The sequence below is a fragment of the Macaca fascicularis genome, chromosome 20, assembly GCF_037993035.2.
Source record: "Macaca fascicularis isolate 582-1 chromosome 20, T2T-MFA8v1.1".
NCBI lineage: Eukaryota > Metazoa > Chordata > Mammalia > Primates > Cercopithecidae > Macaca > Macaca fascicularis.
In genome coordinates this window covers 4,359,795-4,372,371 of record NC_088394.1, presented here as the reverse complement: position 1 = coordinate 4,372,371, position 12,577 = coordinate 4,359,795, and the positions used below count along the sequence as shown (strand labels likewise).

Sequence of the window (12,577 nt, the reverse complement as noted above, 5' to 3'; positions counted from 1 at the left end):
GGGTCGCTGATCCAAGCCTACGTCCTCCCTCCGCTGCTTTCTTAGGAAAGGAACAGCTCAGCCTCTGGGGTTGGAAATATACTGGCTAGGCCACAGAGCCTTTAAGCAGGTGGCTGGCTGGCTTGCCCATTGGCCTGGGCTGATGCAAGGACTTGGTCTGCTGTGGATTGTATCTGATGCCATGTCTTTTCATTTATGTTCTATTTTTTGGAGAGATGGAGTGTCGCTATGTTGCCCAGGCTGTTCTTGAACTCCTGACCTCAAGCAATCCTCCTGCCTCTGCCTCCCAAAGTGCTGGGATTATGGACATGAGCCACCATGCATGGCCTTTTTTATCGTTTTAGAGACAGAGTCTCTTGCGGTTGCCCAGGCTGGAGTGCAGTGGCATGATCACAGCTCACTGTAGCCTTGAACTCCTAAGCTAATTTTTACATTTTTTTATAGAGATGGAGACTTTCTATGTTGTCCAGACTGATCTCAAACTCCCGGCCTTGAGTGATCCTCGGCTTCCCAAAGTGCTGGAATTTCAGGCATGAGCCACCATGCCTGACCCTGACGCTATGTCTTGAGAGCCTCTGAGGCAGCAGACTCCCCAGTTTTGTAACTCTGCCAATCCCTGTTACTTTACATTCAGCCCGACACACCCCTTTATGTCTGCAGCTGTAGTTAGCAAGCCCTGCTTTAAGTGTTGTCAGTCTCTGGTTTCTGGAACGAAGTGGCCTGGGTGTTTCTGGCAAGGAGTGTGGGCTCCATCTTCAAAGGGAGCAGGGCCTGGGTCATGGTCATTTCTCCTAGTGAAGATTCTGTTCTGGTCTGCCACCCCACTGGGGTGCCCAGAGACCATCTCCATGCAGAGTGGCGATGACCCCTTGGTGTTTCATGTTGCAGGTTTGGTGTGAGCGAGCTTGTTCACCTGTGCGAACAGGTGCCTGTCACCACGGACTCAGGGGGCAAACCATGGGAGGAGAAGGAAGCCGAGAATTGCGAAAGCAGGGCCGAGAATTTCCAGGAACTCTTGAGGTCAATGTGGGCAGATGAAGAGGAGGAAGCGGAGACTTTGTTGAAATCCAAGGACCACGAAGAAGATCAAGAAAACGTGAATGAAGCAGAAATGGAAGAAATTTATGAATTCGCAGCTACTCAGCGAAAGCTGCTCCAGGAAGAAAAAGCAGTGGGTGCTGGCGAGGATGCTGACTGGCTGGAGGGTGGCAGTCCGGTTTCTGGGCAGCTCCTAGCAAGTGTCCAGGTGCAGGAACAGTCGGACAAGGTGGAGGAGATGGAGCCGTCGGAGCCAGGAAGAGATGAGGCCACCACCACCTGGGAGAAGGTGGGACAGTGCCCTCTCCCACCACCCCAGGGCCAGCGCTCAGGGGCATGGGGAGCAGAGGCCCCCGAGCAGGAGGCGCTTGGCCGTTCCAGTTGCTCCACCCCTTCCAGGGGCTGCCGCGCAGAGAGAAAAGAAGGCCCCCTTCCGCACTCGGATGGTGCCGGTGATTACGACCAGCTCTTCTCATCAACTCAGGGAGAGGTCTCAGAGCTGTCCCGAGTAACAAGTGAGCCTGAGGAACGAAGTGGCACTGTCAGGGAAAGGGGGCTGGAGGTTTCTCATCGCCTGGCTCCCTGGCAGGTGTCTCCACCACACCCGTGCCGCTTCCTACTGGGGCCTCCCCAGGGCAGGAGTCCCCGCGGGTCTCATCAGCCTCATCGCACAAGCGGGTTGCCCCTGTCAACACCCCGGTCCCGTGGCGGAACTTCCCAGGTGGGCTCCCCAACCTCGCTGTCTCCAGCTGTGCCATCAAAGCAGAAAAGGGACAGGAGCGTCCTCACGCTGTCTAAAGAGCCAGGCCACCAGAAAGGCACAGAGCGTCGCTCCATGCTGGAGTGCAGAAATAAGGGGGTCCTGATGTCCCCAGAAAAATCTCTGTCCATTGACCTAACCCAGTCAAATCCTGACCATTTGAGCTCCACATCTCAGAAGTCTCCATCCAAAGTGAACAAAGACGACGAGGTCATCCTCTTACTGGACTCGGATGAGGAGCTAGAGCTAGAACAAACCCAAATGAAGTCCATTTCTAGTGATCCTCTGGAAGAAAGGAAAGCTCTAGAAATTAGCGCTAGGTCCTGTGAGCTGTTTTCCGTCATTGACGTCGATGCAGATCAGGAACGTTCCCACAGCCCACCAAGAAGGGAAGCTGCGCTGCAGCGGGAGGATGAGGGGGCGCTGCCGGAGAACCGGGGCTCTTTGGGCAGCAGAGGGGCTCCCTGGCTGTTCTGCGACCGTGAGAGCAGCCCCGGCGAGGGCAGCACCATAGACACCTCATGGCTGGTGCCCGCCACCCCGCTGGCCAGCAGAAGCCGCGACTGTTCTTCCCAGACCCAAATCAGCAGCCTCAGGAGCGGGCTGGCCGTGGAGGTGGTGACACAGCACACGCCCAGGGCCTCGGTAGGAAACAGGGAAGGGAACGAGGCTGCACAGAAGTTTTCCGTCATCAGGCCCCAGACACCACCGCCCCAGACACCGTCCTCCTGCCTCACTCCCGTCTCTCCAGGAACTTCTGACGGCAGAAGGCAAGGCCACAAAAGCCCTTCCCGTCCCCACCCTGGGGGCCACCCGCACTCCTCTCCGCTGGCTCCACGTCCCATCTCAGGGGACTGTGCCCACTTCAGCAGGCGGTTCCTGAAACACTCGCCACCTGGGCCAAGCTTCCTGAACCAGACCACAGCGAGTGAAGTGGTGGAAGTCGGGGACAGTGACGATGAGCAGGAGGTGGCCTCCCATCAGGCCAACAGCAGCCCCCCGCTGGACAGTGACCCTCCAATTCCAGTCGACGACTGCTGCTGGCAGATGGAGCCCCTCTCGCCAATTCCCATTGATCACTGGAACCTGGAGCGGACCGGCCCCCTGAGCACCAGCAGCCCCAGCCGCAGGATGAAGGAGGCCGCCGACAGCTGTGACTGCCGCTCCCCGGGACTCCTGGACACCACCCCCATCCGAGGAAGCTGCGCTGCCCGGAGGAAATCGCAAGTGGGCGCGGGTTCCCCGGGGAACAGCAGGCTGAGCTTTCTGAATTCGGCTCTGTGGGACGATTGGGACGGGGAAGAGCAGAGGCCTCCAGAGACCCCTCCTCTAGCGCAGATGCTAAGCGTCGGTGGAGCTCAGAAGCCCGAAGGGTTAGAGACACCCAGTGAGTAGCCAGGAGAGCTGGGGAAGGGGACTGTCTTTGTTACTGTTTTACACTAAGTGGGTGTGGAGGTCGGTCATGAGACCCAGGGGCTGGCGGCGCTGAATGTCTGCTGACCTGAGGCACGACACTTCCGCTGCCTTCCAGACTCCCCTCCACGGTGGAGGAGAGCCAGGCTGGCTCTCACGCTGCACTTCTTAGCCAGTAAGTCAGTGTTTCCCAGACTTACCTGGATCCAGTGCTCACCTGGGCACATGTTTAAAATCCACATCTACGGACCCTTCTCCAGAACACGGAGCCGGCACCTCCGAAGGCCGCGACTCATTCAGCAAGTATCGGCGAGTGGTTCTTCAAAATACTAACTGCGGAACGGCTGTAGGACCCAGCAATCCCACTTTTACCTGTGTATCCAAGAGAATTAAAACAGGGGCTCAGACATGCACGTTCATAGAGGCGCTGTTCACAGTCGCCAAAAGGGGGAAGCAACCCAAACACCCGCCAGCAGATGAACAGGGAGCCCAGCGCGGCCCATCAAGAGAACGGAATAGTGTTTGGCCACAACGAGGAAGGAGGCGCTGCCACGCGCTACCGCGGGGACGACCCTGGAAAACATGCTGCCGGGTGAGAAGCCAGACACACAAGGTCATGTAAGGTCTGCATTCATGGATATGAAATGTCTAGAATAGGCAAATCCAGAGAGAACTCAGGTTAGTGGTTGCCCTCGGCTGGAGGGAGGGGGAATGGGGAGTGACTGCTCCCCATTTTTGGGAGGTACAGGGTGTCCTTTTGGGGTGCTGAAAATGTTTAGGAAATGGATAGAGGTGATGGTTGCACAACACTGTGAATACTTAATACCACTGAATTATTCCCTTTACGATTTCTTTATGTGAATTTCACCTCAATTAAAAAAAGAATCAGGTGGGACAAGTGTGAGAGGCTGTGAGGTCCGTTATTCCTGGTCCCCTCAGGTGCAGGAATGCCACCTCCCTGCTCATTTCAGTCCCCGGGGAGAGTCAGAGCCCCAGGTGTTGGCCCCCTCAGTGCTGCTGCTCCCATCCAGGCACCTCCAGGGAGGGTCAGGAGGGCTGGGCTGGGCTGAGCACAACTGGGAGAAAGGCCAGGCTGTGAGTGAACACCTGCCTGTGGCCTGGGGGCCTGTTTCCTCCCAAATCCAGATGAATGAGGTGACTGACAGTGCCCTCGGCCCTCAGGGGCTTCAGAAGCACCTGGAGAGCTTCTTATAGCACCCGTTGGCCCAGCCTGCCCTAGAGCCTCGCTTCAGGAGGGTGACCAAGAATTTGCATTTCTAACCAGTTCCCAGGCAGTGCTGTGAGAACGGCTGCAGGAGGCTACAGAGCAGATCTGAGGCGGGCTTCAGGATGATGCTGCGGCCACAGGAAGAATCGTGCCCTTCTCAGGAGACAGAACCTGCCACTTTCATCGGGGGCTCAGAGGGCTCCATGGTCATAAAAGGGAGAAGCAGCAAAGTCTGACTGTTCCTAATGTGTCACCAGGCTAGAGTGCAGCGGCGCGATCTCGGCTCACTGCAACCTCCGCCTCTCAGGTTGAAGGGATTCTCCTGCCTCAGCCTCCTGAGTAGCTGGGACTACAGGGGCCCGCCACCACTCCCAGCTAATTTTTGTATTTTTAGTAGAGACGAGGTTTCCCCATATTGATCAGGCTGGTCTTGAGCTCCTGACCTCAGGTGATCTACCCTCCTCGACCTTCCAAAGTGCTGGGATTACAGGCATGAGCCACCTCGCCCAGCCTATTGTTTTTTAAAGTAACAGCTTTATTTAGATATAATTCACATACCATAAAATCTACCCTTTTAAAATGGACAGTTCAGTGGTTCTTAACACATTCACAGTGTTGTACAATTGTCACCACTCTCTAATTCCGGAACATTTTCATCATCTCAAAAATCCCGCACCCAGGGGCAGTCTCTCCCCTTCCCCAGCCCCAGCCCCAGCAACCAAGAACCTACTTTCTGTCTCTATGGATTTGCCTATCCTGGACAGTTCATATAAACAGAGCCGTGTATTACTAATGTGTGGCCTTTTGTGTCTGGCTTCTTTCAGTTAGCATACAGTTTTCAAGATTCATACATGTGGCACGGATCAGTATTTTATTCCTTTTTATTTATTTATTTTGAGACGGAGTCGCGCTCTGTCGCCCAGACTAGAGTGCAGTGGCACGATCTTGGCTCACTGCAAGCTCCACCTCCCAGGTTCAAGCGATTCTCCCACCTCAGCCTCCCGAGTAGCTGGGATTACAAGCGCCCATCACCATGCCATGCCCGGCTAATTTTTTCATATTTTTAGTACAGATGGGGTTTCACCATATTGGCCGAGCTGGTCTTGAACTCCTCCTAACCTCAAGTGATCCACCCACTTTGGTCTCCCAAAGTGCTGGGATTACAAGCCTGAGCCACTGTGCCTGGCCTGTTTTTGAGTCAGGGGTCTTGCTCTGTCACCCAGGCTGAAGTGCAGTGGCACAATCACAGCTCATCGCAGCCTCGACCTCCCAGGCTCAAGTGATCCTCCCACCTCAACCTTCTGAGTAGCTGGGACTACAGGCAGCTGCCACCATGCCCGGCTAATTTTTTTTTTTTTTAGTAGAGACAGAGTCTTGCTATGTTGCCCCAGCTTTGAGCATACTGTCTGACTAATACCCCACTGATGCTATGCCACATTTTGCTTATCCATTCATCTGTTAGTGGACATATGGGTTGTTTTTACTTTGTGGTTATTAATAATGCCACTTAGGAATATTCATGTGCAAGTTTTCGTGTAGACATAAGTTTTCATTCTTCTTGGTTCTATACTTAGGAGTGGAATTGCTGGGTCATATGGCAACTGTGTTTAGCATTTTGAGGAACTGCTAGACCGTTTTCCAAAATGACTGCACCATTTTAAATATCCAACAACACTTGTTATTCTGTTTTTGCTGTTGTTGTTTGTTTGCTTGTCTTTTTGAGACAAGGTCTTGCTCTGTCGCCCAGGCTGGAGTGCAGTGGCGTGTTCACAGCTTGCTGCAGCCTCAACCTTCCTGGCTCAGGTGATCCTTCTGCCTCAGCTCCCGGATAGCTGGAACAACCACAAACAGCTGCCCACATTGGTGGCTTTGGCCACCACACCCAGCTTTTTTTTTTTTTGGTAGAGATGGGGTTTTGCCATGTTGCCCGAGCCCTCTGTGTTTTTTGTTACGGCCATCCTAGTGGGCGTGCAGTGGTATCTCATTGTGGTTTTGACTTGCATTTCCCTGATGACTAACGATGTTCGGCACCTTTTCACATGCTTATTGGCCATTTGTAGATCTTCTCCAGAGAAATGTCTGTTCACATCCTTTGCCCATTTTTTAACTGGGTTTTTTTAATTGATGAATTTTTTTTTTTTTTTTTTTTTTTTTTTTTTGGAGACAGAGTCTCGCTCTGCCGCCCAGGCTGGAGTGCAGTGGCCGGATCTCAGCTCACTGCAAGCTCCGCCTCCCGGGTTCACGCCATTCTCCTGCCTCAGCCTCCGGAGTAGCTGGGACTACAGGCGCCCGCCACCGCGCCCGGCTAGTTTTTTTTTTTTTTTTGTATTTTTTAGTAGAGATGGGGTTTCACCATGTTAGCCAGGATGGGATGAATTATTTTTTAAAAACAAAACTGATGTCTAAGCCTGTCTGAAGAGTATCAGTGTGGCCCATTGTCGCCTCAAGTTGTCACTGCAGGGCAGACATTTTGAAGTTTCCATGCCTAAGTTTTAGTCACATGCCGGGCTGTTGGGTTCAGCAGCCCCAGGAGCCACGTTCAGCCGGTATCCGTGTGATACAAGGTGTGGTCCTCAGTACGTGCCACCGATGCTGTCATCGGGAAGCCCCTGCTCCAGACAGGGAAGGGGTGACTGTTGTTGCTTTCATGGAGCAAAACGATGCTTGGGTTACCTTCAAGTGCAGTATTCCTCTTGGTCACGCTACTGGGATCAGACATGGGCAATCCGTGTCCCTCGTGCTAAAACATGTGCTGCTTTTGTTTTACCCAGAAGGTGTACATCGGAAGAAGGACTTGCCTCCCAAAGTGCCCATAACGCCGATGCCACAGTATTCCATTATGGAGACGCCGGTGCTGAAGAAGGAACTGGATAGGTTGGTGGTCTTCAAAGCTTGTTGCCCACAGTGGTCTTCTCCCTCCCACAAGTAACCAGGTTTCACACGCCTGGGGGCGGAAGGGTCCCCTGTGTGTTCTCTTTGGGTCTGGTGGATGCAGCTGGCTTGGGCTTGGGAAGAAAGGCCTGCAGTCGGCTCCTTAGGGAGCATGCGTGACTGCTGGGTGCCGGGTGAGCCGCCCAGTTCTCTCTGCGTACCATTCCCCAGGGAGGCAACACATGAGACTCCTGTATGTCACCCCTGGGCAGCAGGTCCCCATGTTCCGTGTGGATAGACATGGCCCTCTAGCCAGAGCAGTCTGAGTGAGGAGGCCTGATTTTTTTGTTTGTTTTGAAAGACAGAGTGTCGCTCTGTCACCAGGCTGGTTGCAGTGGCACAATCCCGGCTCACTGCAACCTCTGCCTCCCGGGTTCAAGAGATTCTCCTGCCTCAGCCTCCCGAGTAGCTGGGACTACAGGCATGCGCCACCACGCCAGGCTAATTGTTGTTTAGTAGAGATGGGGTTTCACCATGTTGGCCAGGCTGGTCTCAAACTCCTGACCACGTGATCCACCCGCCTCGGCCTCCCAAAGTGCTGGGATTACAGGTGTGAGCCACCATGTCTAGTGGAGGCCTGATTTTTTAAAAAAAGAACATTTAACTCTCACATCCACATGACACTCCTCTTACACTCGGGCACCCGGGGAAGCTTCTGCTGCCACCATCCCTCAGAACTGGGAGCAGCATATCTTTTGTTTATTTTTTATTTTTGGAGACAGGATCTCACTGTTGCCTAGGCTGGAGTACAGTGATGTGATCTTGGCTCACTGTAGCCTCAACCTGCGAGGCTTAAGCAATCCTACCTCATTCTCCCTCGTAGCTGGGACTCCAGGCGACACCACCATGCCTGGCTAATTTTTGTATTTTTTGTAGAGACGGGCTCTTGCTATGTTGCCCAGGCTGGCCTTGAACTCCTGAACTCAAGCTATCCTTCTGCCTCAGCCGCGTGAAGTGCTGGGATTGTAAGTGTGAGCCATTGTGCCTGGCTGACAATGTTTCTTTTGGAATATTCAGAGTAAGCTTAGTTGGCACCTAGAATAGACACTAACCTCTGATGCTCACAGAAGTCAGGCATCTATGGTTTGTCACACAAGCCATTCGCTGAATGCATTGGGCATCACTCTTTGCTAAGATGGGGAACATTGTGGAGTGTGGACCAGCTGTGTGGGTGGGTCCTGAGGCCCACCTGTCCCTCCGTCAGGTTTGGAGTCCGCCCTCTGCCTAAACGCCAGATGGTTCTGAAGCTGAAGGAGATATTCCAGTACACTCACCAGACCGTGGACTCAGACTCTGAGGATGAGAGCCAGTCCTCACAGCCGCTACTGCAGGCGCCTCGCTGCCAGACCCTCGCCTCCCAGACCTACAAGCCTTCAAGGGCAGGGGCCCATGCCCAGCAGGAGGCCACCACAGGACCTGGGACCCATAGGCCCAAGGGACCTGCTAAGACCAAGGGCCCCCAACATCAAAGGAATCATCATGAAAGCATCGCACCCGCACCCCCAAGCAGGTCGCCCACCAAGGAGGCACCTCCAGGCCTTGATGATGATGCCCAGCTCCCAGCCTCCCAGGAATCCGTGGCCACTTCTGTGGACGGCAGTGACAGCTCCTTGAGCTCACAGAGGTAACAGGATAGACGCGATGGGGTTAGTGGCCTCATGTATCCTCTGGCCCGTGGGTGTGAGGGTTGGCATGAGTGAGGCCTAATGGCCAATCTTCAAAAACCCCCATCACCTTCTGGGTTTGACCTATGGGAAAACCAGGTGGGTTTAGGGGGCTGGTTCCCTGACCCCAGCCCTGCACAGGCCTCCTGGTTCCCGCCCCACACGCTGGACATTTCTGGCTGGGGCAGGATCCCACTGGAGTAGCCTGCAGGGATCTCTCAGGCCCGTCCTGCCTTGCTGGGGATCGTCTGTGCCACAGGCCAGGCTCCATGGGACCTGTAGACACCCTCCTTCCTTTAAAGAGGCACCTGGTCTCAGGTGCAAAACATCCTGGTCTGGCCCTTTTCAGTTCTTCCTCCTGTGAGTTTGGAGCGGCATTTGAGTCTGCAGGTGAAGAGGAGGAGGGTGAGGAGGAGGTCAGCGCCTCACAGGCAGCCGTGCAGGCGGCGGACACGGACGAGGCGCTGAGATGCTACATCCGCTCCAAGCCGGCCCTGTACCAGAAGGTGCTGCTGTACCAGCCCTTTGAGCTGGGGGAGCTGCAGGCGGAGCTGAAGCAGAACGGCCTCCGTGTATCCTCGCGCAGGCTACTGGACTTCCTGGACACCCATTGTATCACCTTCACCACCGCCGCTGCCCGCAGGGAGAAGCTCCAGGGCAGGAGGCGGTGGCCTCGGAGCAAGAAGAAGGCGGCGCGGAACTGACGGGGCGTCCCGACCCCACCCCACCCCGCCATCAGCAGCCCCCACCCCCACCATTTGCAGGGAGGACCTGGGACACCCGGTGTGGGTCAGGCCTCCACAGGCATTTCTGGGCCTGGGGACCACATCAGCTCTGCACTGTGATAATGACCACAGCCCAGTCCGAGGCTTCCTCCTCTGGGCTCTGCTTTCTAGGTGGCATTTGGAGCATGTCACCCACTGGATTTAGAGACTCCAGCCCCTGCCTCTGTCCATGCCCACAGTGTGTCTCCCTTTTTGTTTTTTTTTTTTTTTTTTTGAGACAGAGTCTCGCTCTGTCACCCAGGCTGCAGTGCAGTGGCGCAATCTCAGCTCCCTGCAACCTCCGCCTCCCGCGTTCAAGCGATTCTCCTGCCTCAGCCTCCCAGGTAGCTGGGACTACAGGCACACACTGCCACGCCCAGCTAATTTTTTATATTTTAGTAGAAATGGGGTTTCCCCATGTTGCCCAGGCTGGTCACTAACTCCAGAGCTCAGGCAGTCCGCCTGCCGTGGCCTCCCAAAGTGCTGGGATTACAGGCATGAGCTACCACACCCAGCCCAGTGTGTCTCCCTTTAACCCAGTAGGGCCCTCAGGTGTCCCAGGGGGCAGTGGGCCATCACCAGCTGGCCAGGGCATGGCCTATTCTGCCACATTTGCCACCCTCTGAGCCCACCAGTCCTGGGCACAGCTGCCCCACACGTCTGTTCTGAGATGGACATCAGGTCCAGCCTGCCCCAGCAGCCTGGGCCCGTCCTCCTTAGCACTCAGGCCAACCCCAGCCACCACCAGCCTGAGACCAGGTGTCCTCAGACTCCCTGCACTGCCACAGCCCAGGTGCAGCTCTCCTGGCCAGCCGTGCTACCTGGACGCTTGTCATTGTTACCAGCAGTCTCCCAACTGGACAGTGCACAAGGGCCCAGAACAACTCTGATGCCCGCAAAACAAACATGTTCACTAGCGGGTTCCACTCTTTGGGTTAAAGCTGCCTCCAGCCTCAGGAGCAGTGTGGAGGAAGATGAGGGCCAGGAAAGAAGGAAACCTCGGTCTCTCCATCCCTGTGAATGTCCTCGTCTGTTTCAAATACGGTGCAGTCAGTTTTATATGATGTGCAATAAACCAAAAAGGCTTTATTAAAATCTCCTGGCTGCCACACTCCAGGAAGATCAAGAGGGAAACAGGTGGGAGCTGGAGACACCGTGGCCCTGAGCCCCCGCCCCACGCCTGCGGAAGCCCCCACCTTGCACCTGCCCTTCGGAGTAAGCTGGGCCTGCTGTCTCCTTATTTCAGTTCCTAGACCAGAGATGCAGATGTTCATTAATCCCCACACCCACATCCAACAGAGCCCTGGCCGGGTGCCAAGCTCCAGCCCCTGCTCCTTGAAGTGGGGCCCAAGCACCCCCAGCAGCTGCCTCAGCTGGGGGTTGCTAGAAAAGCGGACTCAGACCCCCGCCACCACCCAGCCCACCACACAACTCACCGAGTCACCACGTGCCTTTACCAATGCGTCCAGTCCAGTGGAGGAGACAGACACTGGCCTATCCTGGCCTGGTGGGGGGTTGGGCTTCGGTGGCCTGAAGGGCCGTGTCAGGGACAGCCTCCCAGAACTGGGGTTTGTGAGCTGCATCTTAGGGCTGAGCAGAATTTAGGGGGTGAAATGTGGTTTCTGGCACACATACTGTGTCCTGGCACGTAAGCCAGTGAAGAGGCCCCGGCTTCCCAGCTTACGGTGTCCGGGGCGGACAATTTAGAGCCTGAGATCAGCTGTGATCAATCTGAGGCTGGCCTCTGGCCTGTTTTGGAAGGCATCACGCGCTGCTTCCTTGATGGGCTGATCCCCCTCCCTGGTGTTAGGGAAGCAGGAGGGAGTGGTGAAGGTGGGGCACTCAGGGCCCCTGTCCGGCGTCGCAGGGTTTGTGGTTTGGACGCATGTGTTGTGTGCCATGACTTGAAAGTTCAGAACTTCAGGGCTGGTAAAGACCGGTTGGGGGAGGGGTTCCAAGTAGTTAACAAGCCAGGTTAGGAGCCTTGAGTGCAGTGTGAGTCCAAGGCCGGGGGAGGCATGGCCTGGGGACTGGATCCAAGCCTCGCAGTGACCTTGGTTTCAGTTGGGGACGCTGGACACTTCCTGGGCCAATGGGCCAACACTGGGCAGAGGCTCAGTTTATGCACTGCCACCCGGCCAGGTGACTAGATGCTGGCCCTGAACCTGTACAAAGACACATTTCCTTGTCCTGAAACAAGCTGTGACGCAGCTGATGCCTCCAGAGGGAAAGGGGTTGAAGGAGTCACTGTAGGAGCCCACAGAGGTGTGGTGGCATCCAGGAGTAGACCTGGCCCCTGCCACGGGGATGATGCTGACCCAGGCAGCATAAAACCAGGTCCAGCTGACAGATGGAAAATGCCTTCTCACAGCACCCGCAGCAAGGCTGGCAGGCAATGGGGCCTCCTCGTGGACAAGGCGGGAGAGAATTCCCTTCCACGTGTGACTGAGAAGGAAGCTGGCAGCCCGGGCACGGTGGCTCCCACATGTAATCCCAGTGCTTTGGGAGTCCAAGGCAGGAGGATCACTTGAGCCCAGAAGTTTGAGACCAGACTGGGCAACATAGTGAGGCCAAGTCTCTATTTTGAAAACAATATTAACAAAATTTCTAAAGGGGGTAAAAAAGGCTGGCAGCAGAACTTTCATTGGTAACAACTAAATCAGAAAACGGGTCTGTCCCTGCCTCACTGTAATGTGAAGAGGCCTTCAGGCCTGTTCCACTTTTGGTGGCCCGAACCCGGCATGGCTTGGGCACGGCCCCTCAAGGCAGTTACAGGGGA

The 12,577-nt window shown here is 55.2% G+C and overlaps 1 protein-coding gene across 3 annotated transcripts in view; it reads left to right on the top strand.

Moving 5' to 3' along the window:
* Positions 1 to 10,893, top strand: part of SLX4 (SLX4 structure-specific endonuclease subunit) — a 29,732-nt gene extending 18,839 nt beyond the window's left edge. The window contains exons 12-16 of one of the 3 annotated variants that reach the window (XR_012429656.1): positions 889 to 3,185; positions 7,211 to 7,313; positions 8,247 to 8,335; positions 8,575 to 8,994; positions 9,384 to 10,893. Coding sequence is in view for 2 of the 3 variants with exons in the window: in XM_005591090.4 (XP_005591147.3) it covers positions 889 to 3,185; positions 7,211 to 7,313; positions 8,575 to 8,994; positions 9,384 to 9,738 (3,175 nt within the window). In the remaining variant the exon portion in view is untranslated. The remainder of the gene's footprint in view (positions 1 to 888; positions 3,186 to 7,210; positions 7,314 to 8,246; positions 8,336 to 8,574; positions 8,995 to 9,383) is intronic. The other 2 variants (XM_045381488.2, XM_005591090.4) reach the window with 2 other exon arrangements.
* Positions 10,894 to 12,577: the final 1,684 nt, after the last annotated feature.